General features: G+C 41.0%; 2 protein-coding genes and 2 long non-coding RNA genes across 4 annotated transcripts; 1 reads left to right on the top strand and 3 right to left on the bottom strand.

Moving 5' to 3' along the window:
- Nucleotides 1–449: 449 nt before the first annotated feature.
- LOC104444181 (WAT1-related protein At4g19185) lies at nucleotides 450–7,042 on the top strand. The gene is made up of 8 exons (XM_010057810.3): nucleotides 450–1,082; nucleotides 1,449–1,511; nucleotides 1,741–1,857; nucleotides 2,013–2,298; nucleotides 3,514–3,669; nucleotides 5,567–5,718; nucleotides 5,917–6,140; nucleotides 6,634–7,042. Exons 1-7 carry the CDS (start codon nucleotides 859–861, stop codon nucleotides 6,125–6,127), a joined length of 1,209 nt encoding a protein of 402 aa, XP_010056112.1. The 5' UTR covers nucleotides 450–858; the 3' UTR covers nucleotides 6,128–6,140; nucleotides 6,634–7,042.
- A 6,115-nt stretch (nucleotides 7,043–13,157) lies between these two features.
- LOC104444180 (probable carotenoid cleavage dioxygenase 4, chloroplastic) lies at nucleotides 13,158–15,230 on the bottom strand. Its single transcript, XM_039311862.1, is given in 3 exon segments — nucleotides 13,158–14,411; nucleotides 14,414–14,951; nucleotides 14,954–15,230. Coding segments are annotated over 3 exon segments (1,812 nt in total). The 5' UTR covers nucleotides 15,170–15,230; the 3' UTR covers nucleotides 13,158–13,353.
- Nucleotides 15,231–15,932: 702 nt separating this feature from the next.
- Nucleotides 15,933–17,583, bottom strand: LOC120293100. The gene is made up of 2 exons (XR_005550769.1): nucleotides 16,305–17,583; nucleotides 15,933–16,196 (listed from the first exon to the last, which is right to left on the bottom strand). It is a non-coding gene; the product is annotated as an uncharacterized LOC120293100 (long non-coding RNA).
- A 7,047-nt stretch (nucleotides 17,584–24,630) lies between these two features.
- LOC120293323 lies at nucleotides 24,631–25,522 on the bottom strand. Its single transcript, XR_005551076.1, has 2 exons — nucleotides 25,179–25,522; nucleotides 24,631–24,926 (listed from the first exon to the last, which is right to left on the bottom strand). It is a non-coding gene; the product is annotated as an uncharacterized LOC120293323 (long non-coding RNA).
- Between the last annotated feature and the right edge of the window lie 2,415 nt (nucleotides 25,523–27,937).

Here is a 27,937-nt window from a genome sequence, read left to right as displayed (position 1 = left end):
AGATTCCCCCGGACGGCTCTCTCCTCTCCTTCTATCTCCCAGAAGAAAACAAAAGAATCCCGTGTCATTTCTCCCTTTTGTCAAGACTCCTTTGGCCCTTTGTCATTTATTGGAAGCATTCGTAGTCCGCACGCGCGCACGGACACCATGCGCGGACCGTCGGTTCAGCACTTCGCTCGATGAAAACGGACGTCGCGCTGAATATTCAAAGAAAGATTTTGCATTTGTTAAGGAGAAAGGAAGAAGCTTTCGACTTGTAAGCGCGACCCAGATGCGGAGTCCGCGAGGGCGAAACCGTTCAGTCGATGAACGACAGCAACGTGGGACTTGCGAACTTGGGTCTAAAGAGGAAGTCTCAACTACCCAGTAGAGAGAGAGAGAGAGAGAGAGAGAGAGAGAGAGGGAGAGGGGATGAAGGGTTGGGAGGCATGAGGAGTTGCCTTCACGTTAGAAGGTGAGGGCCGCTTGAAATGAAAACAATGTCAAATCCGAAATGGACCCCAACCGGGCCGTCGGATGACACCTTCAGGACAGACAAATGAAGGGTAAAAAACGAAACTTTAGACGGAAGGGAAGCCCTTCTCTCGCCCACCAAATACATTCATTGACTAGAAAAGACTCCTTCCTTGCTTCCGCCGTGTGCCGTCTTGAAGGAATTTAAAGTACTTTTTCGTGGTTTTCGCCCCAAAAGACGGGGAGGGATTATACCAGATTCAAAGCACTCGAGGGAGGACTAATCTGGCTGTCTCCTTTTGACCGTCCCGAGCAGAAGGCTTTCCCCATCACCAAGTCTCGTCCTTTTCCATCGGATTTGTGCGGAGTCTCTGCTCAGAAGAGCAAGAAGGGGTGTGTGCGGGAATGGCGGCTCCGGGGAACGGGAATGCGATCGGAGGAGGAGGAGGAGGGGGAGGGGATGCGTGGAGGGCGCACGCGGCCCTGGTGGTGGTGCAGCTCTGCTACGGAGGGTACCACGTGATCACCAAGCTCGCCCTCAACGTCGGCGTCAATCAGCTCGTCTTCTGCGTCTTCCGGGACATCCTCGCGCTCTCGATCCTCGCCCCCATCGCCTACGTCCGCGAGAAGTATCTCTCTCTCTCTCTCTCTCTCTCTATCAAATTTGCAATTGGTGCGATTTGGATTCTATCTTGCGATGTCACTGTGTGTGAATCTGATGGTTAAAGCATAGAAAGGAGTAGGCTTTTGGGTTTGGATCATCTTTTGCATTCTGACGTGATTGCTCTAAAGGTTAATTTTTTTTTTCTTTTTGCACTGTTGAGTATGTTGTCTCTGACTCTTTATTTTGGCCATTATCTGCTGTGTCTAATTTTAATGCACAAATTAGTGCTTTTAGTGTTCTTCTGCAGTTAAATTGAGCCTTGAGAGTTTATCTGAGCAGATATTAATGTGTTGGTTAAACTGACGTCGTGATTTTTCCCTTTGATTTGCAGAAGGATGCGGCCTCCCATGACCAAACGCCTCCTCTTGTCATTTGTCTTCTTGGGATTTACTGGGTATGTTGCGATCTGCTTAAAGTGTTGTACAACGATTTGATCGTAGAAATATCTAAAAGTGGGTGGACCCAAACGAGTAGCTAGATTTGTTCACACCAAGTTTTACTTGCTCATGGTTTGTATCAGTATCACTCTCTTTGGGAGAATCCCTCCAATGAGAAAGATGAGATCAACTAGCTATTTATGTTAAAATTGTTGATGGTATGCCCTTTCTGTGAATTTTGGACAGGATTTTTGGCAACCAGTTGCTGTTTCTTATTGGTCTTAGCTACACGAATCCAACTTATGCAGCTGCCATTCAGCCTGCCATTCCTGTCTTCACCTTCCTCTTAGCAGTAATGATGGGGTCAGTCTCAAATTTTCCTTTCTTTTCGTGATTCTGGTAAATAGTGTGCATCTGCATGGATATATCACATGCTGTGTTGTTTCTTCTAATATTTGTTTAATCAGAATCAAAATGTATTGTTTTCTGTGTAAATAACCGACACACTTTTTGTGCAGTACAGAAACAGTGAATTTGCTTAAGATTGAGGGTCAGGCAAAGGTTGGAGGCACTCTTCTCTCTGTTTGCGGTGCAGTACTGATGGTTGTGTTCCGTGGCCCTGCTTTGATTGGATACAAGGAAGCAGATTTTGCTGCACACAGTGAAATTATAGCCAGGGGTCAACCGGAGCCGATGGGATGGCTCTTATCCAGCTTCTTGGAGTTTGGGATTGAAGATTGGCACCTGGGGATTCTGTGTTTGATAGGAAATTGCATGTGCATGGCCGCCTTCCTAGCTATTCAGGTGTGGAATTTCATGAAGTCTATTTCTTTAGTAGAGACTAGTTAGTGTTGCTTCCATTGTTCTGCTATCAGATTTCCTTGAAGCTCCTTCATTGATAAATGGCATCTCGTAATTTGATAACTACTGTGTGAGGAATATTTGGTCTTTTGTTTTCTCCCCAATTTGATTCCTTTTGCCTTAATCAGTCATTTGTTAGTTGTTACTATGCAAGGCTTTGATTTTTAAAAGTTTGACTTTCCCCCTTAGTTTCTGCATTTCCTGACACAGCATTATTAGTCTATTTCTTTGGGAGCAAATATCACAGTTCTTGTTATCAGTATGTGCTTTATGGTATGACTACATAGCCTGATTAGGGTGGACGCTGCTGGGATGGACCTCTCTCTCTCTCTCTCAAATCTTTTTACCGACGTGGTTAGAAGGCTTAATTGGGTGTGTTACCTGTAAGAACTTGCAGCATCTTTGTTGGATCTCTGTATAAACTTGTTAGTGGTATGAACTACTGGCAGCTTGTCCTCTGTTAGTGGCCTTCATTCTTGTTATTTTCCATTCGCTGGACATACTTCTCTCAGTCATTATTTTTTAACCCCATTGAAAGACTTTTTTAGAAACCACTAGTTCCAATGTTGTCTTTTTAATTTATATGTAACCATTTCTTAGTTTTTAATGATATATATTGGAGTGGTCTCTTGTATAAAGAAGATTTTGTCAGTATGGAATCATCTTGCTTGTTTCTTCCTCAAAAAGAGGGATCAATTTACTTTCTTCCTTTGGTAAACTTATCAACTTGGAAAGTCATTTGAGAAATTGCTTGCACTTTATGCCTATTTGCAATAGCCTACTACTTGGTGAACTATGTTTGACTGAAAAAGATAGTTGTACCACTGGTGTCAGCTAAATAGGAGGCTGCATCATATCACTACATCAGGCAACAGTCTTTTATATGCACTGAGTACAGATCTATATTTATAATTTTTAATGGTCTCTTGAAGCTACATTTTGAATCTTAAGAAGCATTGCACCTTGTGATATCAAATTTTGTTCTTCAGGCTTTTTTTTTTCAGACTTTGTTGCATCATACTCAATGGTGTTCTTTTGCTTTATAGTACAGATTAAATTATGCTCTTTTGTTTGAAATATTTTATCATACATATCAAATTATACTGTTTGGGGATTCTGAATATCAGTTGCTAATAGTATAGTGTATGACTGTTTCAGGCTCCAGTTTTAGCCAAATATCCTGCAAGCCTCTCCGTAACAGCATATTCATACTTCTTTGGTGCTGTATTTATGGTAACTTCTGCATTTTTCATGACAAGCGACTCAACAGAATGGAGCCTGACACGGTCGGAGCTTTTTGCTGTCATTTATGCTGTAAGTTCTGCAGATGTACTATACATTGGCTTATTGGTTCTGTCATCCTTGCATATCTAGGTGGGCAGTGACAGAGCCGTCTCACTGGAACTCCTGCTTTAATGTAAATATATCCTGGGAAAATTATTAACTTAGTTGAGTAAATTCACCTTGTTTTGCTAATCAAAGAATCAAGATAGGAAATAGTTTTGAAGAGTCAATTAGACAGAACAAGGGTGCGCATGGATTTGTTTCTGTTCTTTTTTTGTTCCTGGGAACAGAAACAAAAAAAAATGTTTCTGTTCCGGGGAACAGTTTTTGAAAAAAAGAACACGTTTGGTAACGTTTGGTAAATTTTATTATTTTTTTGTTTCTTTTAATTTTTTAAACATTTTTTTTATTTTTTATTTTTCCTTTCTTTTTATTTTTCTAAGTAACTTTGGTGACAAGAACCAAATTCATTATCTAGAAAAGGGCAGCAATGATTATAATTAGTTGCCTTGGCATTTTTTGCCAAAACCATGACTCTGTTAGGAAGTGTTCAGTGCTGTTATTGGCAGAGTATATATTTTAAGAAAGATCAATTAATGGCTGCTTTGTGTATGAGAGGGGGAAATATGGTTGTTCGTATGTCTTAGACAGGGGAATATGCATTTTCGTGATTCCACTACCTAGATTTTCTGTAGAAAGAACTTGAGATTAGAGGTCTTTGTTCATAGATACAAGTCTGGGTGGCATTGAGTAGTATTGGTCTGACTATTTATTTTGCTAATTAATGGTGTTAAATTTTGTTAATCTTAATTGGTATTGTTGTGATTTAGTCTAATTAATTTGAACCAGCTATGTATTTTTTTTTTTTTTTTGGGGGGGGGTTGGGTTTGGGGAGGGTGTTAGGGGGTGAAATAGAACCAGCTATGCAGCTATGTATGGGATGTGTATTTGAACCAACTCTTGCATGGCCTTGTGGATGCAACAATGGGTGAAATCAGCAACTGTGAGCTTCTCAATGATTGCATTTTGTGAGAATCCTGAGATAGGGTGTTGGATCCAGTGCTAGTTTGTAATTGGGAGTTGACAATAATGTGGGAGGAGCTGACATCATATTAAAGTACTATTGATCTTGAATGAGAAGAGACATTTCTGGTCCTGGAAAATGACTTTATCAGAAATAGGTACCTTAACTGTGAAGAAGTGCTAAGAGCTTACAGAGTAGGAGGCCAAAATCCGTGAGCTTGATACTTTAAAATGGTTTTGTGGAGAAGTTCCATTGCTTCTTGTTGTTTTGGGCAATACATTTTATGGGCTTTTTGATTTAGGCAGATCTTGACACATTAGTGCCTAGTGAGAGATTTATAGCACTTTCTTCTGTTGGTAGATTGAAGATATCAAAGTAAAAGCTAAAAAAATGATTTGGTAGCATTAAAATGGAAAAGCTGGATTCTGTCAGGAGAGTTATGGAACATGGGAAAGAATTTGTTTGGCAGGTTTAGTGGAGCATTTGTTGATGTGACTGGAATAATCTGTCTGGAAAGGTTTAAGATTGGTGTTCCTTTTGCTCACGGGAGAAATTAAATCACTCACAATTCAGACAAACAAAAAGACAGGGTATGCAGAGAATGATACGACAACTTGACAAAATTATGAATCAGACTCTCTGAATAGATTGCCAGTTGATCTTGGATTTGTGAGGTCGGTGCAAAAATGTTAATTGGATAAATCAGTTTAAGGAGATGAAAAAAGGTTCTCATTGCATGAAACCTGGAAATCATGGTTGGCAGTTTCTCTTTATGCATTACAATTGGTGCAAAATGCAGTATAGTTTAGATGCTGGTCTGTCTGACATCAACATTTTGTACCCTGCAAAATTTCTTTCTTAAATCTCACTCAAAATACATATTATAATTTAATTCTTTTGTAGGGAGTAATTGCATCAGCTCTTAACTATGGACTGTTGACATGGTCAAATAAGATCCTTGGACCAGCTCTGGTTGCTTTGTACATGCCACTTCAACCTGCTGCATCTGCCTTTCTGTCAAGAGTATTCCTCGGGAGTCCTATTTATTTGGGGAGGTACTTTCTTCAATGGCAACCTTTGCCTATGATCACTTTCTGATATATAATATGATTTCACACTATTTGTGGCTTTCTTGCTTAATAGATTTATGCTTCTTTTTGCATGAGTTTTATTGGTCCAAGGTCCGTTAAAATTGCACTTAAACTTTCCAAAATGAAAACAATGCTGACTTTGTTCAATATGCCGATGAGCAGTGTCATTGGAGGAGCTCTTATTATCGGGGGACTTTATGTGGTCACCTGGGCATCCTTCAGAGAAAGACAAGCCGTGATCGCGATTCTTCCTCATGTCGTTCGATCATCAGAATCTCCAGTTCACAAAGATGGCCCGATTAACAAGTTGTCTGACCAGAGAGGACTCATTTTCTCAGGATCTTCTACATCGTTACACAAAGCATTGGATTGATCTCAGACATCAGGTATTGTTCATGGGTAGATGATAAAGTAGCATCATTCATGCTGTTTATACATGCAATGAAATGTAAGGGAACAGAATAATGCTGCTAGAATTTGTTATAGGGACTATATGATGACTTTAATACATTCTGTCACAGAAAAAATAGTTTTTCCTAGTTTTTTTTTGGTATGGCTTATATGAGTTGGTTTGTTGAAGTATGTTGAAGTCTTGAGTGGTGGACGTTTGGGGTGTCAAAACTTCCCCACTTCGGGTCCATGTGGAATAGAATGATATGATATGTCAGATCAGCGGGTGTTGCTCCAGACCACCTTATCTGATGTCTCAGATCTATCCGGTCCACATGGACTGCATCTAGAGAAGAATTCATGCTCATGTTTTTGGTGACTCATAAATATTAAGACTAGATCGAAGGTGGCCGAGGTTTTTGTTTTTGTTTTTGTTTTTTCCCCCTTGTACATTATAATTGTTGTGCTGAACCCTGAAATCTCCACCAGGGACGTCGTTTTCAGCGACAGCCTTATGGATTTTCCAGACGAAGTATGTGTACGAAGTCCCGGGTCATTTTAGCTGAACTTTGGAAAAGGTTCCCCCTTGAACCTGCTGATCCTGCTGGAGGTGCCCTGCCTTGTACCTGTTGCTCTACCTGAACATGTTTGGGGGAAGGAATTGGAGGCAGGATAGAATGCAGAGCTGGAGCACCCGTTGCAGTTTCTGTGTTGGGTGGGAGCTTTTGGAGGAGGCTATCATTAGGCTTCATTTGTTACGCCGAAAGACTAGTTGTTGGAAAACATGTTTCTTGTCCGTTTGGTGTTGATGAAGAGGACGAGAGAAATATAAGTTGTGCTTGAATTCTAGATAATGATTCCTGTCTCTTAAAAGCGGAAATAACTTTTCAAAACAGAATTCGTGTTTTTAGATTCAACTTGATCTCTAATCATTTCCATGACTATCTCCTTCTCTTGCACTTGGTACCCGGAAGCCTGAACTCGAGACCCTGCTTCCGCCGGTGCAGAACCCTAGGGTCTGGCCTTTGGACCCGGCACTAGCTAGGCCTGATCATTGGGTTGCCAGATCACCTGCTCTAGGACCTATTGAGAAGGACTTGCCACAGCTCAGGCACAAAGCCCGATATGTCTAATTTGTGCCCAAACCAGGTCTGCCCGGCCCACAAAAAACTACGTAATCTTTCATCTAACGCACGAACCTTGGCTCACAAGTTAGGCCCAACATGAGGACTCGGCCGAGCTCAAACCTGCCCAATGATCACCTCTTTCCTGTGCATATTCGGTAGAAGCGACGCAGGGTTGAATGGAAATCGCTATCACGCTTGATCCCACGAAAGGATTGAGCATGTTCAATCTCATTCCTGGCACAAAAGTTACTCTTAGCACTTGGAATCGTACTCGTTTCCTTCCATTTCTCTTTTTCACCGCATTCGATTTCTCCTTCCGAGCAGCCTGATCTTGCAACATTCCATCTCCAATCATCGTCGTAAATGGTTGCAGAGTTTCTTGCATCATGTCGACAATGTCAGTAATTATAGTCTAGACGACTGTGCCTGAAAGAAAAACTCATGCGACAGCGAAATTGTTATTGCATCCGATCGAATCATTATAAGAAAGCTTGAGTTCGATTAAGGCGAACATCTTGTCGTGAGATCTGTTCGTGCAGCCATAATTGCTTTCGAAAGGAAATCTAAACTCTTCTTACTTGCCATGCTTTCATTTCGCGCCATCAGCAACTGTTTGTTAAATAAATTTCGCTCAACCATGACCAAGTTACTGTGCTCAAGAGTGATCTCGAACTGCTCCAACCCAATCACGATTGTCTGCTCCTCTAGGCGAAAGAGTCTGATGTTGGATGTCACGACGCGGGCGGTTCTCAGATGTTAGTCCTTGTTTCAACATTGATATCAGTTCATTCTCTATTGCGCGAGGCAAACTCGTTTAGTTGTCATATCGGCATTAAGGTCCACGTCCTAGTACCTTTCTTTGCCATTAGGGTTTTTCCTACTTTAATTACATGACATGACCGTGATCATGCTATCTAATAAGCGAGTCAAGCAAAGCTTGATAACGTTCGCATCGAATTGGATGCCGAAATCCTTTTTTTTTTTTTTTTTTTTGGGTGTTGGTTTCTTTCATGGTAGTAATCACGTAGAAGAAGCCGAAGCCAAAAGAAGAGGCCACCGGCCGAGACAGAAGGCCGAAAACCAGGGATTCAGCTACCGGGGCCTCATCGCTTAGCGACTGCATGGCCAAGAGCTTCTGCTTCGTCGTCCGACCTCACGTGCATTAGTATTTCGTACACGAAACGAAGAGCGACGTGCATCTTTCGATTTCTGGGAATTACTTAATACATATAAGGCGAAGTTTAGGATGATTTCTCCGCTCTTTAAGGTTTCAGATCAAGAGAGTTTTACAAGAAGAAGATCAAGGTAGAAGAAACGGATCTCATTAAATAATCCGGCTTTGAGGAACTACTAGTTTCTCATGGGAAAATGATTTCGGAGCCGAGATAAATTTGCATGGACTTAAGCATTGCGGATGGAACCAATCACAATGCCGGAATCATTTGGGTTCTTGTGATTTTTAGGTGAACCTGTGTGCATTTCATAAGTTCTTAAGATGTGATTGGCTTGATCGATATAATATTTGCTCGTTGGGTCATATCGAGGAAATCGGATTATGTAGCTGTGGTAGCTGAACTTCCTTCCTGGGTTAATCTTGGGCAACGGAAGTACTCTTGAAAACCTCACTGAACACATGGAATTTAATAATCTGTGACTGAGTTGCTTGTGCTAGTCATACGCTTTCTTTTTATTGAAGGGTGGGGTTCATACTCCTCATTTTATAATTAAGAGATATAACAAGAGGTGCAAGGTGCTAATTATAGTGGATTCCTTAGCTGGATGTAACCCTAGTTTTACGATGAATCAGGATAAAACATTGCGTCTCAAATTCTCTCTCTCACTTTTACTCTTTATTTTCTTTGTGATTGCATGACAAATCCTAACACTCCTAGCATAGAATATTGAGATCAACTTATCCAAATCTCTCTAGAAGCCCACATGTTTTATGTGCGGTTCAAACGTTGGTTAACAATCGAAGAAGTCAATGTGGTTGTCTTATCCAATAATTCTTTAGTGGGCCTATTAGATACTTTGAAACTTTGGTCTATCACTGGATTCTATAAGTAAGGTAGTATCGATAAATATTGGATCCCACATGAACTCCTATTGATGTTGTCTAGTCCTATGATATCTGTGCTTCAGTGTCGTGTCCGACACGTGTCGAAATGTGTTGAACACATCGACACGCTTGGACATGGTCGGACACGCAGTCAACGTGTGTCGGAAATCTCACACGTGGTCAACCTTTGCCCGACACGTTTCGACACGGGTGTCCGGGAGGGAGCAAACCACGAGCGACGGCGAGAGATGGCCGAGCATAGACTGAGGCGAGGGCCGGCCCTGTGATGCTGCGATGGATCCGACGAGGCTGCAGCTGCGAGGGAGAAAGGACCAAAGGTGAGAGGAAGAGGAGAGGAAGGCGGTTGTGCGGCGAGCGGCGAGTGGCGAGGAAGGGGGTCGTGCGTGTGGCGAGGAGCGGCAACCGGCGAGGAAGGAGGTCGTGTAGCGAGTGCCGAGCGGCAAGGAGGGAGGAGGAGAAGAGGAAGGGTCGCGAGCGGCGAGGAGGAGGAGTAAAGGAGCTAGGGTTTATGAGAAACTCAAATGTAATTAAAAAAAAAGGGAGTCTATGGGTACCTATTTTGGGGGAAGGGAAAGTGACGGATAGATGGGGGAAATGGACGATTACCGGAGGGAAAGGAAAAAAAAAAATTGGGTGGGGGAATGGACGATGGTGAGGACTGGGGAGGGAAAGGAAAATAAATTTGGGAGTGGGAGGAAATGGATAAGGAAAAGAAGAGAGTGGGGTGGACTCTAATGGGATTTTTTTTTTTTTAATCAGAAAAATAAATAAATGAAATTAAAAAATAAAAGTAAATTTGGGATAATGAAATAAAAAAAAAAAGTGTAAGATTTATTAATATTATTAGTATAAAATTTATTGTCAACTCTTTATTTATTTATTTATTTGTGAATTTTAATCAAATTAATTAAAAATAAAAATATTTATTTAATATTTAACGTGTCGGAACGTGTCGAAATTCTCTACTTTTTGAGAAATGACGTGTCGTGTGTCGTGTCGTGTTGTGTCGCGTGTTCGTGTCACCGTGTCCGTCTTACATAGGTCTAACCCATGAAGACTTTTTCCACATGAACCCCTATTGATGTTGTCTAATCCATGAAGATTTTTCCTCCGCATTGAAAAACATCAAGGATAACTTAGGATTCCTCAAAGGGACATTCGATGGCAGCTAGACTAAAATGGCCAAGTAGTGGGAGTATTGAATAGATATATGTCTAATTCAAGAAAATAATATTGGATGGCAACAAAACGGATGCTTTGTTATCTTCACAGTACATCTGACTTTGAGTTATGCTATGAAGGTATGAAAAACTCAAAGGGATAATAAATATTAGAATTGAAGTGTTTTGTGGATGTTGATTAGGGAGATGACATTTGATAGTAGGAGGTCAACCAATAGATATATTGTTTCATTATTTGGTGGAGCTATGTATTGGATGAGCAAAAAATAGAGCACAATTGTTTTATCTACTACAAAAGTAAAGTACATGGCCTTTACTTGTGGTGCAATGGAAATGATCTAGTTGTGTAGATTGTGTAAAGAGCTTAGATTTACACAAGGATAAGTGAATATTCGATGTGATAACTAGAGTGCTATATTCTTGACTAAGAATAGTGGCTTTCAGACAAGAACAAAGCATGTCAACATACAATATCACTTCATCTGAGAGAAAGTCAAATAGAAGGTTGTAGTGCTAGAGAAAATTGACAAAGAGGTGAATAGTGTTGATTTTTAATTTAGCGGAACTGTGAGTTGGATGAGCAAGAAACAGAGTACAGTTTTTATATTTACTACCAAGACAAAGCACATGGCACTTACTCATGCTACTAAGGAAATTATTAGGTTGCATAAATTGTGTAAAGAGCTTAGTTTTACACAAAGAGGAGTGAAAGTTGGATGTAATAGCTAGAGTGCTATATTATTGGCTAAGAATCCTAGATTTCATACAAAAACAAAGCATATTAACATATAATATCACTTCATCCAAAAGAAAGTGGAGTAGAAGGTCGTAGTGCTCGAGAAAACGAACACAAAGTTGAATAGTGTGGATTTTATTACCAAGACAACGAGTGCAGAAAAGTTTGAATGTTGTACAACCTTGTTGTGTTTAAATAAGTATATTGAGTATTCACTAAATGAGAGAATGCTGGGTGTGGTTCATACTCCCATTTGACATGATGGCACGAAAGTCTGGGAGGCTGCCCTAGCAAGAGTCGTAAGGGGTAAAAGAACAGAAAAGGAAAAAGGGAACAAAGTTGGGCAAGGAGATATAGGAAGCTCCATTCCTACAAGGGATAAGCTTATGTTCCTACGCACAAGCGATAGTAACTTCTATGATGTTTCCTCCAATAGACGATGATTGGGGACGGCAGATCATGACCCCAAACACCTCCTACATCGTGTCCATGGACCTACTCGGGTCCATAAGCCTGTTCCTAGGGTAAAAATTTTCGATGTTCGGATGCAAAATTTTTACTATTTAGCCAATTGCCAAACGTGCCCTAAGAACATCATGCAATGATGAATCATTGAAAGGGAAAGAAGCAAAAGGCAAAAGAATAGAAAAAGAAAAGGGAACAAAGTTGGGCAAGGAGATGATAGGAAGCTTCATTCCTACAAGGGATAAGCTTATGTTCCTACTTGCAAGCAAGCTTGAGAGTAACTTCTATGATGTTTTCTCCGATAGACGATGATTGGGGACAGCGGATCATGACCCCAAACACCTCCTACATTATGTCCATGGACCTACTTGGGTCCAGAAGCTTGTTCCTAGGGTCAAAAATTTCGATGTTCGGATGCAAAAACTTTGTTCCCTTTTCCTTTTTGGCTCTTTCACATTGTTTTTCTTTCCCTTTCAATGGTTCGTCAATGCATGATGCTCTTAACCTTTTTTTTCTGGACGAATCATCAGAACGAATTGGACGGATAGACTAAAAAAGCTTGTGTGACGTGAGGAGATGCGAGGAAATTCGTACCTTCGCAAGGTCCCATTTACCGATTTTTATGCGATTGGCTTCATCCGGTGAATTAAAACTAGATATCGGCACCCGGCTAATGTCAAGGTAAGGGTACAGCGACGAAACACGAATCAGCCTCGAAATAATTACAAGGAAATTATTACACGAGACGGATTGTACCCTATTTCTGAAAAATTTTGACGTGTGTGTATTATATATTCAATTGAATTTGAACAACGTAACTAGTCCACCTAATTTAGCTGTGGCATATCATGGGGATATAGTTTTGTACCATGCTCTGCACTACGTAAAATCCTGTAATAATATTTAAAATTTTAAAAAAGAAAGATTTGGATTAGAAGTTTTGAGAATGGTACCAAACATGAATATTCTACTAGAGTAGGTATTCAAAAATCGGTACATGAAATTTTAATGAATTTTATATTGAGAGAAAAAATTTTGTATAGTTACCAAATACTTTAAAATACTTAGAAATTATTCTTGAAAATAAAATTAAAAAATATGTTTGATTAGAAATTATTTTCGATTGCCAAATGCACCCTTAACCTTTTTCTAAACGAATGATGAAAGAATCGGACAGACTTACTAAAAAAGCTTGCGCGATGCGAGCAAATGCGTGGAAATTCGTACCTTCGCGGGGTCCATATCGGCTTTACCGATTTTTACGCGATTGGCTTGATCCGGCGAATTAAACCTAGACAGCAGCGTCCAGCTAACGTCAAGGTAAAAGCACAGCGACGAAACACGAATCAGCCTCGAAATGATATATTTATATATATCAGAACGAAATTTGTAGGAATCCAAAGGAAATTATTACACCAGACAGATTGTACCCTAATCCCGAAGAAATTTTGACGTGTGTATTGTATATGCAATCGAATTCGAACGACGTAACTACCCCACCTAATTTAACTGCGGCATGTTGGTGGGATATAGCTTTGTATCATGCTCTAGACTACGTAAAATCCTGTAATAAAAGACCCCAATCTCTGTACCTCCACGTCGCATCATCGCCCATGAACGCTAAGACATTTTGAGGTGGCTGTCCCTCACGAATAGCCCGTGGAACCCGTACGGCACCCGCCTGGGTAGCCGGACGGAGGCCACGATGTCCAGCTCCGGCGACTTGGCATCCATCACCAGGAACCTCGACTCCCCTTTGCGCTCGTCGTGCACGTAACTCACCACGTAGCCGTCGTCCTCCTCCGCCTCCGGATCGTCCGGATCCCTCGCCACGAAGAAGGGCTCGCCCCCGAAGCACCCCGGCCCGAACATCCGGCACGCCACCGTGCAGTCCTGGCGGTCCGGCATCGACACGTCCAGCTTCACCACCCCGGACACCTTCGGCATCGGGTCCCCGACGGCCGCGTACACGTACTTGTTCCTCCTCGCCACGTATCTGGGGTTTATAACGGCGAAGTCGAGGTTCCTGGCCGAGAGGGGCTGCCTCGACACGACCCCGGTCCGCAGGTTGATGCGTACTTTCTCGACCAGCGCGTGGACGAGTTCCATCCGCTCGAGCGTGTGCTCGACGGACATGATGTTGGGCGCGATCAGCACCACCTCGTCGCCGTCCTCCTCGTCCCACGCGTTGATCGCGTGGATGATGTTGAACCCCGGGACGTCGAACCACCGCATCTCCGACTCGTCCTTCGCGTACCGAGGGATGATCCCGAGCCGGGGCACCTTGCCCGGGTCCGTGCCGATCGGTGATCCGCCGCCGAATATCATGTCCATCGGGTTCATCCCGATTTGTATGTCCGAGAAGATGGCGTGTTTTTTGGTGATGGCGAAGTCGTGAAGAAACGAGGGCCGGACCATGGAGAAAATGGGCACGTCCGGTTGCTTCTTCCCGTCCTTGTCGAAGTGGAAGTAGGTCAGAAAGGGTGGGACCGGCCCGTACCGGAAGGCGAAAGCCTCGCCCGTCTCGGGGTCAATCTTGGGGTGAGCCGTCATGCTCATGAACAGTTTGCCGTCGAAATCCTCCCTCCCGACGGTCTCCACGTCGCCATCAGGCGTGACCCGGACCGCGTAGGGAAGGTCAGACTCGCCGAGGGCGTAGAGCCGGTTGCCGAAGAAGCGAGGCTCGTGTTGGCGAGGCCAATGCCGTTGGCCGGGTTGAACTGGCCGGCCGCCATGCGGGCCGCCGAGAGGGCGCCGCGCGCGGCGGAGGCAGCGAGGCCGTTGAACCCGGAGAAGACGTTGGGGAGGACGGGCATTCCGAGGCTGCGCTCGACCGAGTACTTGTGGGTGCGGACGTAACGGCTGCAGAGGCGGGCGCGGCCGCCGGAGATCTTGATGCAGTGGAGCATGCCGTCGCCGTCGAAGAGGTGGTAGGGGCCGCGGGGGAGGAACTGGGGGTTGGGGCCGTTGCGCAGGTAGGCGCCATCGAGGCAGGCGGGGAGGCTGCCGGACTCGACGAGGCAATCGGTCGGGGGGAGCTCGTCGAGCACGGGGGCGAAGTTGTCGGAGAGGACGTGGCGGGGGTCGACGGAGGGCTTGAGCGGTGGGTCGATGAAGTTGTTGATGAGGTCGTCCAGGGCGCTGAAGACGGTCACGGGAGCGACGTGTCTCTCCTGGGTCTGGCCGGCGGCGGCAGCGGAGTAGCGGCTCTGGGGAGCGACGAGGCTGGCGGCGGCGGAGCAGGAGGCGGGGCAGGGGATCTTGTCGTGGTGGTGGTGGTGGTTTTGGGGGCCCTTTCGTCGATGCGGACGGAGGTGATGGAGGGAAGAGGAGCAGAAAAGGAAGGAGGCGGCGCCGGGGCCGGCGGGCTAGCGGCGGATTTGAGGAGTGTTTTGGAGGAGAAGGAGGAGAGGAAGGAGGAAGACAAGGCCTCCATGATTGAATCGCCGTCGCCGTCCTCCGCGCAGCTGAATTATGAAGTGAGAGAGGGAGAGTGAGGTTGTATTTATGAGCGGAAAGATTCATTTCGAAAAGATTCGTTTAAACTTGGATTTTTTTTTTAAAAAAAAAATATTATATTTGTGGGGTTTTGAATTATTAAGGCGGATGTAAATTGATGTGAATGCTGCGATGTGAGGTGTAACTAAATTTAGTGGTTACAAATGAATGTGTACGATAATTGGATTACATGAATAAAGTCTTGTTAATCATGTACTTCCTAACTAAGGAGACTCAAGGTGGGTTCCTTGCTTATGCTATCATCTTTCTGTTATGGGAAATTCTAAAAGTATCTTGCGTGAAGCAGCGGACTGACAATTAGTGCTTCATAATAATACAAAAAGTGTGTCTATTCCGGGAAAAATTTTATGATAAAAGATCATAAAAATCATAAAAATTTTCGAGGAAAAACATTTTCCCCTTCTTATATTAAGGAGTTCATTAACCTAACTTGAAGCATTCATATTTTCTTTGATCTTAAATGATTTTTCATTGACTAATCATATTCAAAAGGAAAAAAAAAAAAAAAAACACCCAAAGTTTGGAAAACTAATTCGCAGAATATTCTTTCACTCAACACAAACACACCCTAGTGTTAATTTGTAGAATTTGGCAAAATAAAATAAGACATGGCTTTGATATCATATTAGAAAGTCCAATACAAAAACTTAAAATTAATAGGTGGAGGGAAACCATACACATGTATAAAGAGCATATAAATCCACCATTAAATGATGTGAAATATTTTAACAGGTGGGATGAGATTTTTGTCTACAAAATGGGTTAACATCTGAAATACAACAATTTAAGAGGAGATGATATTTTATACAGAAACAAGCTCATTGAAAATGATCAAATGAGACCAACGCATGAAACGAATTCTTGCTTTTGTAGGGCCAGCACCACGTCCTCTCTGCATCCAACAGTAACTCCATCGCTCATAAGATCTCAAGTTTAATGGGAAGCTGGTAAGCAAAATCCTAAACCTTCCTCAGAAACTATCAAGATATCTAGTGATATCAATAATCTAGGTACAATGTCAGTATCTCAGATAATGAAATAACTAGGAATACCTAAATTGTTGGGTCGTCTCTTGCCCTGGGTTTCGCGCCTGACAGGACCTTTGCCTCTCAAGGAACTGACCGAAACCAGCCGCTTACCTGACAGAGCTTATATTTTACTTTGAAAGAGGCTGAGCATCTCTTTAGGGCTTGATTAGTCTGTGACCAACCTTCGGCCGTGTATGGCGTCGTGCCAAACCAGGCTGCAGCGTTTCCATCTTCGAGCCTGCATAATTACGAGTTGCCTTTTGATCGTTTGGTGAAGACTCTGATCATTTTCGGGGTGGGTCCTCAACTATAAGGCCTTTCTTCTAACATCAGCTGCCAAATTTTTCTATCTTTCGCAACAGGTCCCCACAGCATCGATTGTTCTGTGGGAGATGTTGATGCTATTTCCAGTGTTTTTTTCTTTCGCGAGATGGGAATGCTGGGAAAAACACCGCGAAAGCGAAGAAATGTTTCGTCCATGCACGAATTGCCGTTCTTTCTTGTGTAAACGGGCGAGTTTGGTTGCACCGTGCACATTCCGAGAGGGCATTCCAAACGCAAGAAAAACCTTCCCTCTGAAGGAGAGAAATTAACAGTCTTTTGCCGACCGATAAACCAATAAGAACAAGCAAAAAAGAAATATCCACATGACATGTCCATTATGTATGTTGCATTACTATTACCTATTATATCTCATCATAATCACGGTTTATTTTTGCCATATCAAACTCGTTATGTATATGATAAAGAGCTCAGTCTACAATGACTCCACCCACATGATCTGTGGGGTTGTGAAAGCGATGTGCAAATCTATTGCATCCATCATCAGATATATTATTGACCGTGGAAAATAAATCACACACCACACGAGCAACACAGTCTCCATTTGAGCATCTCTACTGATAACGACATTTGTCTGCTGTGAAAACCAGACATCAGTATGGAGATGAAATCCCTCTGCCAAAAGATCTCTCGCTCTCTCATGCATTGAATAAATAGCTTTACCAAAGAAAATGGGCATCAACTACAATTGCAATATATCTTGGATGTGTGCTACTAATTGAAGTACAAGTTGCCCCCATATATCCAAAGAGCAAAAAATTATATATATAGAGTAACGGCAATGACTCTACCTAGATGATCCATGGTTTGCGCAAGCTGTGCACAAATCCGTTGCATTCGTCATTAGATATATCGACCGCGAAAAAGAGATCACAACACCCCACAAGCACCACGGTCTCCATTCGAACGTTCCTATTGATGATAACGACGCTCACCTAACGTGAAAATCAGACATTAATATGGAGACGAAGTCGCTCTGTTAGAAAATGTCTCTTTTTCGTCGAATAAATAGCTTTGCCAAACAAAATGGGCATCGACTATAATTGCAATGTTTCTAGGATGTGTGCTGCGAATTGATGTACAAGTTGTCCCCACGTATCCAAAGAGCCAAAAAAATATCTCCACTCCCAATTGAAGGATCAGAAATAGGATGTGCCCCGCTCGAGTGCTAGTAGGGGCACGACCGATGTGACACACTCCTCATTATTCAATTCAAGTCCGTAAGGAAGGAAGGCGGGCATCCATCGTCCATCCGTCATGTGAATTTGCATGCGTTTGTGTGGAGGACATCAGGCTTTTTGATAAAGGACGATGGGGAGTTCTGTGGTGCAGGTGCCATTGGAAGGGATGATATCTTCCTTGGGGATCTCCGGGACCACCCCGAGGCATGCGCGTGTGGCCTGAATTTGTCTCCGCGATGAAATGCGCTTTATATAAACGTGTTTTTCGATTTTTATTAGAAGAGGTAAGTTTTGCGGTGATTCTAGACAGAAAATATCCCGAATAGATGAGGAAATCAATAACTTCACTTCAAACAAAACTGAATGTATGCACGTTATGCTGGAATTTAATTAATAAAAAAGTCTGAGAATTTAGTCACTTCAAATGGAATCGAATTGTACACCAACTATGTCGGAATTAATTGACGACAAAACTTGAGAAAATAAAGATGCAACACTGAAATTTAATCAATGAGGAAGCATCTTAGAACTATAACAAACACACACACCGTAATTTAATAGGCGACGTGGATCTAGATACTAAAAGTAAAAACATGCCAAAATTTAATCAATGACGCTAATCTATAAACTATAACTATAATGTAGAAATCGAAAGATAAAATGCTTATTTGTTTGTGCGTGAGGGGTTTTCCAGTTTCCAGTAGTTGAAGATTAGTATTTATAGTGCTCATGACATAATCACTCTAGAGTAGTTCTTCTGCGCTTTTAGTCATGCTTCCATGTCTTCGTTAATCTCGATTCCATGATCTTATCTTTAGGTCGTTATTCCTTTAGAATTGAGCCTTGGTCTTCCGCCTTTATCTCTTCTACGTGATCTGCTGGGCTCCATTGCTCTTTCTTTTAAATTAGAATATCGTAACTTGTTTCTTGGCACCCTTCATACATCTAATCTTGGTTCAGTCGTCATATATAATACCGATGATCATTTATCTTTAAGCCACATGTTTACTTATGTTGATGACCTAGTTACATTTTGGTGCAAACAGTGTCTCATCAAATTTTGTTAAGTCCATTTTCAGCCAAAACAAGAAAAGTTTAATACAAGCATTATTAATGTTAATAATAGATTATGTATATATACGACCCATTTTCAAGCAATTTAAAATTGAAACAATGAAGATATAATTGCTTAACTTAGTATTATAAGGGAAATTACCAAAAAAGTCAAAAACCTATTATAATTGTACTAATTTAATCTTGAACTTTTTTTTCACCAATTTAATCATAAATCTTTTGCATTTGTACCAATTCATTTTGTTCGGACAATTTTGGTTGGCTAGCGTTGATATGGACACCATCTGACTTAATAATATTTCATTTTTTTAATTTTGCATAATTTCTTTTTCTTTCTTTTTTTTTCCTTTTTTTTTTTCTTTCTCTTCTTCCTCTTTTGGCTTCTCTTTCCCACAGTGGCCGACAAGGGCTGTGAAGCCCTCACGGACCATTAACGAGGGTTTAGCCTCCCAGATTTCAACGTGGCCTAGGGGTCGCGGTAAGGTTAGCCTCACCATGGCCTTGTCCTGGGCAAAGGAGGCCTCCCTTGCGGCTAGCAAGGCCTTGGCTACCTTCACCAAGGCTTGGGCAAAGGTCGCCATGGCCTCGCCAGCCATGGGCAAGGCCATGATCTGGACGAGGCCAAGCAAGGTCGCTACTTTTGCCGGTAGCTAGCAAGGGCTTTGTGACCTTGGCCTAGTGGCCAGTGACTCGCCGGCCACTATAGGGAAAAGAAGCTAAAGGAGGAAGAGAGAAAAAAAGAAAAGGAAAAGAATAATAAATTTTAAAAATAAATTATTATTAAAAAATTGCCACGTTAGCGTTCGCGAACGGTCAGTGTCGACTGCATTCATGTTAACGTCACATGAATTGAATTGACATAATTACAAAAGATTTAGAATTGAATTGACAAAAAAAAAAAAAAAAAAGAGTTTAAAACTGAATTAGCACAATTACAACGTTAATAACATTTTTTGGTAATTCTCCCTCATACATAGGTTCACATTTTGTATTCTCATTTTTACTAAGCATGTTGTTCATGTTATTCTATCTAACGTCCTACCTCCGATCATTTGTTCGATACAATTAGGTGGGCAATTTGTGCTGCGGGTCAAAAGGTTATCTTAGGTGGGAGAAATATATACTATATACAAATGCAATTGGCCTGTTTGATAGCTTAAATTTTTAGTGGAAATAATTTATTGAAACAATTACAATCTAACATGATGCTCATTTGAGTCCTATAACAATGGAATGGCCAATGAATTCTCTACATCTAATCTACATGCCCCAATGATGGGGCAAGGCATATAGTGTGGTGGAAACATCACCAATTGACACGTGGTATGATTAACCAATCAAAAGCACAATGCATGTGCGCATGACGTAGGGTGCAGTTCATGATCGCAAACAAAGGTGATTGATCGATCACACCACAAATTCACCATCACGAGCTATATCAAATTAAATAATTTCTTCAATTACCTCACGTCACAAGTAACTCTTTTTTTTTCTTTTTCTTTTTTCATATTTATTTACGGATCTTTCGCTCACCACGACCGTGGATAAAAAAAGAAGTAATAATGCTTTCTTTGTACGTTGTGAGTAGCCTTTCGCCGCTATAACTACATGAAATTGACCGGAGGCTCAATGGTTTTTTGGCAGCCACGATCGGCCCTACCTTCTCCAGGACCAGAAACAGGACAGCGTCAAAAACCAGATTCTTCTAACTTCATCCAATCCATTGAAGGCTTGGCGATTGTTTTCTGTCCAATCCATTTCAAGAACCTGGCTAAGGTTAACGTCTTCTTCTCCCGCTGCATTCCAGCTTGGCCGATTCTAAACGTACCTCATGATTTTTCTTTTTTATCCATTTGGATGAATTTCCCTTTTCTTTTTGGAAAAAAAAAATCTCAGGTGAGATAATTCTGGTGGGTCATGTCGAAAGCTAATTTGATGGTCCCGGAGACCTATAAACATATATTTATTATAGGAAGATTTTGAGGCATACCAAATTTTGGGGAAATTTTACCAAGATATCCTAAACTTATTGTGGGAAAATAATTCAGTATTGAACATTTTAATTTTACCCATTTAACTCATAATTTTTATGTGAAATTCTAATATACTTATTCTGGTTAATTCATGCCAGAAATTACAAAAATGGCAATCCAATTATCACTAGTCATTCTCCTTTGATACAAGTAGCAATCCTATTTATTACTTGAAAGATCCGGTTATAAGATATTGTCACTAGAATGTAGACTGGCAGACTGCCAATGTGAACTTTGTATAGCCCTTCCAGAAGATGAAGATGATCACCCTTTGGTGAAGAAGAAAAAGAAAATAGCTCGATATCCTTTCTACTAGAGATACCTAGATGGAGATTCTTCCATAAGTCCTCTTGATAAAAACGATGGGAGGTACCAACAATTTTTGCTAAAAATTGGCCAAAAGGACTATATTGAAATTTTGCATAAATTTTTTAGACTAAATTAACAAAATTAAAATTGAAAAGTTTATGATTGAATTGACATCCATGCAATATGTTTAGGACTAATTAGACTCATACATGTGCATGCATAAGTTCTTTTTCCACTTGCAAAAGGGGAAGAAAAAAAAAGATGACATTGGAGGAAATTAATTTAATAAATGAAAATTTGGGGTACTAAGAAATAACTAATTTTGCTGTACGATGAGAAAGACTAAACCTAAAATTTGAAAATTTTGGAGATTTAATGAATCACCTTGTTATCTTAAATTACTTTTGAATGGCGATTTTATTTTTTTGATAAGGTTTTACAGTGATTATCCATCTTGATATTATGCATGGGCTTTAACAAAACATTATTGTAAAAGCTTAAATGTTGGAGTTATTGTTTAAATTTTTATACTTCTTTTTTTCTGCCGCAGTTCCTTATATACATACATGTACTTAATCGATTATGTTGCAAATACTCAATCGTTTATGTCGTAATCATATTGCATTGACCCGCACGTTGTTATCCATGGAATCCCTTCTAACACGATCTTTCTTTCCTTGTTTTTTTATTAATCCATTCTTACTAGGTTCAAAACTCTCTTTAAATACCAACCTTTCACATTGCTTTCCGAAGAAACTCGAAAGCAGGATTCAAGTATTTTAAGATAAAGCAAAATATCCATAGACAAATCGAATTATATTTTCTGCTTGGTTCTAACGCGTAGACGGACATCCGTTCATACGTACACATCCATACGTGTAAACGTCGAGAAGGTGGAAGGAAGGGTGGGGACTGTGGCTCAGTCGGAGTCGAAATATCTTCCGTTCACTCTTTGGGGATAACGCGAGGGAAAAACGCCTTGGACGAACCCTAGAATGAGCACTTCATGATCATCAATTCAATGGGGTCCTCAGCAAATGCAACCATGCAATTTCTTGCAAGACTTGACATCAATAGATGTCATGAGATCAACAAAAGTCTTGACCTTCGATAATCGTCATGTCGCAATCTCGGTGGTGGATCTTGCATGATAGAATGGTCACGAGTAGAGCTCAATACCAGAAGGAACCCGCCACCGTATGAATGAATCATCTTCCTCATCCCATTAATTGAGGGGGACGCAACCATATGGATTTATGCGGCTGTGTGTTAGCAACATGTCCCTAACATGATGTGAGGGACCACGAGAGGAAGTCCTCATCCAATGTGACAAGACATTGACATATCTTCTAGTCATCCATGTAGAAATGGAAAACACGAGAATAATATCACTATTGATATTACATTGTAGTAAAGTCGATGCTAACCAAAAATCTAGTGGGAACCTGTCACAAGACTTTACCTCAGATGTTTCGTGGACATCTCCTGCGGCAGGAGAGAGACATCAAAGGCCTGAACCTTGACTTCAAGAGAAGATGGCAAAAAAAAATCTTGAGTTTCGGGACCAGTTATATACAAAAAGATTAAGTTTTAGACAGCGCATTGACGATGGCACGGAACCATGGCCGCCATTCACTTCCGATACCAGAAATTAACCTGATAAATTGCACGGGAAGCCCGCATTTAATCACTATTTCGTCATGTGCCAGGGCAACTGAGAAGGAACTGGGGACAGTTTCAGTCCTGATGCGGTATGTGTCTAAGAGACCTGATTCATTGACTGTAGCTTCCCTTAATGGTTGGCAAAACAGAACTTAACGAAACTTTTATGCCTCCAGATGTCTGCTTAAAGAGTCACGTACTTGGTCTGTCAAAGGGATGATATAAGAGCGTCTAGTTCCTGTAAATTATTGATCATGTGTCCACTTCTTCCCTTGGAAGTTTAAGTTGAGAACTATATCTTATGCTAGCATTACTGATAGATAGAATACATGCATGCCTCTTGGTCGTGTGAGAACCAGACATCAAGGGGGAAAAGGCACAACAGAATGAACACACACACACACACACACAAGAAAGAGGCGTTCAGACAAAAACAGAATAAGGACTAGGGCCTCATCGAAAAAGAAAGAACGTATCATGAAAAAAAGGAGTTGGGCTAGACAGGATAAAGCACAGCATCAAGGAGATTGGTAGTGGACTTCAAAAGCGAACTGATTCAGGATGACTAATTCGCCTAGAATCCAAGATAGTTGAACGACAAAAACAATAATTGGCTCTGGGGAGTGCCATTGAAATGACTGGCCAAAATAGAAAGAGACTTGACCTAATGGAAATCCCAGAAAAAGAAAACAAGAGAGAGAAGGAAAAAGAAATGCCCTCTCTCTTCATTTTCCCCTGGGGCCCTGGTACCACTCGCCTAGCATCAAACTACAAGAAAGTTATGGCTTGGAAACTTCCCAAACATATGTCCTCTAGAACCTTGCGGCACAGGATGACTTCCTGTGCATTAGAATTCTTTGGTAAAAAAGGCCTTAGAGTACGGATTTTGCAGGATGTTAAAAATTGGTCCCGATAGAGTAAAGAATGAAAGAGACATTGTAAGGGGACTGAATACCTGCATTTCCTAACATCCAGCCTAGACCCACTTTATCAAATAACTAGAAGACCTAAATTGTTCGGTCATTTCTTGCCCTAGGTTTCGTGCCTAACAGGACCTTTTCCTCAAATGGAGCTTACCGAAACCAGTCGCTTACCTGACGGAGATTGTATTCTACTTTGAAAGAGGCTTAGCATCTCTTTAGGGTTTGATTAGACTGTGACCATCCTTCCCTACTTCCTCTTTCAGCCAGGCACCTTATCTTCCAAGCTTCAGAATCAACGGGTGATGTATGGCGTCGTGCCAAACCCGGCTGCAGCATTTCCCTCTACGAGACTGCATAGATTGCGAGTTGCCTTTTGATCGTCTGGTGAAGACTGATCATTTCTGGGGGGGCTCCTCAACTGTAAGGCCTTTCTCTAACATCAGCTGCCAAATCTATCTTTCGCAACGGGTCCCCACAGCATGGATTGCTCCGTGGGAGACGTTAATGCTGTTTTCGGTGTTTTTCTTTCATGAGACTGGAATGCTCGGGAAAATACCGCGAAAGCAAAGAAAAAATGTTTCTTCCATGCGCGAATTGCCATCCTTTCTTGGGCAAACGCGCGGGTCTGGTTGCACTCTGGGCACATTCCAAGTGCACATTCCAAGTGCAAGAAAAACTTCCCGCTGAAAGGAGAGAAATTAATGGTCTTTCACTGACTGATAAACCACTAAGAACAAGTGAAAAGAAATATCCACATGACATGTTTATTATGTATTTTTCTCTACTATTATCAGTCATATCTCATCGTAATCACAGTTTATTTTTATCGTAACTAACTAGTTATATATATGATAAAGATCTTAGTTTGTAATAATTACCCACACGATCTGTGGGGTTGTGCCTACAGTGCGTAAATCCATCGAATTAGCATCAGATATATGGACTGCTAAAAAGAAATCACACACCACTTCTTATCGATAATGACGCTTGCCTGATGTGAAAACCAAACATTAATATGAAGATGAAATCGCTTTGCCGAAAGATTTCTCTCTTCCACCGAATAAATATCTTTCCAAAACAAAATGGACATCAACTGCAATTGCAATGTACCTTGGATGTGCGCTGCTTGTTGAAGTACACGTTGCCCCCACATATCCAAAGAGCAAAAATATCTCAACAAAGAGCAAAAATATCTCAACAAATATATATATATACTAAAGGAAATGACTCTACCAAGGTGATCCATGGGGTTATGCAAGCGGTGGGCAAATCCATCGGATTCATCATTAGATATATTTACCGTGGAAAAGAGATCACACACCACACAAGCAACATGGTCTCCATTCAAGTGTCCTCACTAATAATGATGCCTACCTGACGAGAAAATCAGACATTAATATGGAGATGAAATCGCTCTACTGAAAGGGGATGAAATCGCTCTACTGGAAGATCCTTTCTCTTCGGTCGAATAAATAGCTTTGCCAAACAAAATGTGCATCAACTATAATTGCAATATATCTTGGATGTGTGCTGCTAATTGAAGTACAAGTTGCCCCCACATATCCAAAAAGCAAAAACATCTCAACTCCCAATTGAAAAGGATCAAAAATCGGACGTGTTCCTCGAGTTGGGGGGTAGGGACACGACCCATGTGACACACTCCTTATTCATCCATCCATCACGTGAATTTGCATACGTTGGCGTGGGAGATATCAGGCTTTTCGATAAACCACGATGGGGAGTTCCGTGGTGCTGGGCCATTGGAAGGGATTTTGATATCTCCCTTGGGGAAATAAATGCTCCGCCGGGACCACCCCCACGCATATGTGTCCGGCCAGAATTTGACTTCACGACAAGAAACCATTATTTGATTTTTATTAGGATTGACGGATCCTGCGGCGATTCTGAACAAGAAGTATCTGAATGAAACTAATCATATGAAAAATATGTCGAAATTTAATTGACGATAAAATTTGAAAAATAGTCACTTCAAATGGAACCGGACAACACAAATTATTCCGAAATTTAATTAATGACAAAACCTGAGAATGTAAAAATTTAACTGCCAAAATTTACTCAACGATCAAGCACTTAGGAATTATGGCAAAGATACACCTTAGAATTTAATCAACAATGCATATCTAGACATTACAGTTAAAAAATATATGCAGAATTTAATTGACAACAAAAATATATGCAGAATTTAATTGACAACACTAGTATTTATAGCGCCTATGACATGATCACTCGAGAGCAGTTCTTCTATGGTTTTAACCAGGCTCCCATATCTCTAATAATTTCTAATAATCCTGAAGCCATGTTCTTATCTTTAGGTGGTTACTTCTTCAAAATCTCACCTTGATCTTTCACCATGAACTGTTGGACTCCATTGCTCTTTCTGCGAGTGACTTCAAATTAGAATAGGGTAACCATTTCTTAGTGCCCTTTAGAATAACCTTTGGTTAGCCATTTCTTAGTCTTGCCCTTCAGACATCTAACCTTTGTTCAATTTAATCAACACGAATCTGGAAATTGTAACAAATTGAAACATAATTGAAAGATAACATGTTTGTTTGTATGCGCGAGGGCCTTCCAGTAGTTGAGCACTAGTATTTATAGCGCCTATGACATGATCACTCGAGAGCAGTTCTTCTATGGTTTTAACCATCTCTAATAATTTCTAATAATCCTGAAGCCATGTTCTTATCTTTAGGTGGTTACTTTTCAAAAAGACTGAGTGACTTTATTTCTTAGTTTATTTCATTAACTTTCATTTTTTCAATATTACTAGGTTCAAAACGTTTATCTTTCTTTATATTACCGTAGCATTATTTTAAGACCTTTCCCATTGCTTTTCCAAGAAACTCGAAAGCAGGATTGAAGTATTCTACGATAAAGCAAAAGATTCATAGGCAAATCGAAATATGTTTTCTGTTTGGTTCGCCCATTCGTGTAAACATCGAGGAGGTGGAAGGAAGGGACTGCAACTCAGTCGGAGTGGAAATATCTCTTGTTCACTGATTGGCGATAACACGAGGGAAAAACACCCGGACGAACCCGGAAAAATCAAGCCGAGGAATGGGAATGAGCATTTTATGAATATCAATTCAATGGGGTCCTGAGCAATTGCAACCATGCAATTTCTGGCACAACTTAACATCAACAGAAGTCATGAGATCAACAAAAATCTTTGGCTTCAATAGTCGTCTCGTCGCAATCTCGGTGGCGGATCTTGCATGAGAAGAATGGTCACGAGTAGCTCAATACAAGGAGGAACCCACCAGCGTATGAGTGAATCGTCTTCCTCCTCCCGTTAATTGAGGGACGCAACCATATGAATTTGTGGGGTTGGTGTGTCGGCAACATGTCTCTACCATGATGTTTGGGACCACAAGAGGAAACCCTCATGCAATGTGACAGAACTAGGGCCGTCAAATGGGTGGATTGGGTCGGGTTTGAGTCAGGTCGAAAATGATCCATATTGACCCATTTAACCTGTTTTGACCCATTTTTCATGTAATGTAAATTTGATGACCCACATTGGACCTAACCCATACCCGACTCGACCCGACCCATATTTAACTCAATCTAAGAAAACTCACTCCCACCCATTTAATCCACTTTAAGCTCTTCACACACGTGCACGCGCACAGTGTGTGTATATATATGTATGTATGTATGTATGTTATTTGAAAAAAACTTCACATCAAATTAAAAAGTAAATTAAACAATGAAAATTAGTAAATAAAAAAAAAGTGAAAAACTTTAAACCGAAATATTTTGAAAAATTCTTGATAAGAAAAAGATTGATTAGTTAATGATTGACATGAAAATAATATTTTTTATAACAAATCTTCTAGCATGTGAGAATGCGTAACTTCTTAATTATGATTTATCAAATTAAAAATTATATTATAATGTTTAGAATTTCTATTTCGATATTGATTGAATTTAGATCTAAACAACATCAAGCTTCCTCTAAAAGTACTTCTCAAGTATGTACTTTGGATATCTATCTATCAAAAAAAAAAAAAAATTATTTTTAAAAATTTGAATTTTTATTATTATTTCTTCTTTTTTTCTTTCTTCTTCTTCCTTCTTCCTTCTTCTTCCCCATTCTTCCTCCATCAGTG

The sequence above is a fragment of the Eucalyptus grandis genome, chromosome 5 (genome assembly GCF_016545825.1).
Source record: "Eucalyptus grandis isolate ANBG69807.140 chromosome 5, ASM1654582v1, whole genome shotgun sequence".
Classification (NCBI taxonomy): domain Eukaryota; kingdom Viridiplantae; phylum Streptophyta; class Magnoliopsida; order Myrtales; family Myrtaceae; genus Eucalyptus; species Eucalyptus grandis.
The sequence above is the reverse complement of the archived record's forward strand: the minus strand, read 5'-3'. Positions and strand labels throughout refer to the sequence as shown.

Coding starts and splice junctions, on each gene's coding strand:
- LOC104444181 (XM_010057810.3), top strand. CDS start 859: ATGGCGGCTCCGGGGAACGGGAATGCGATCGGAGGAGGAGGAGGAGGG. Junction 1,512..1,740: donor GTCTTCTTGGGATTTACTGG/GTATGTTGCGAT, acceptor AATTTTGGACAG/GATTTTTGGCAACCAGTTGC. Junction 3,670..5,566: donor TTTTTGCTGTCATTTATGCT/GTAAGTTCTGCA, acceptor ATTCTTTTGTAG/GGAGTAATTGCATCAGCTCT.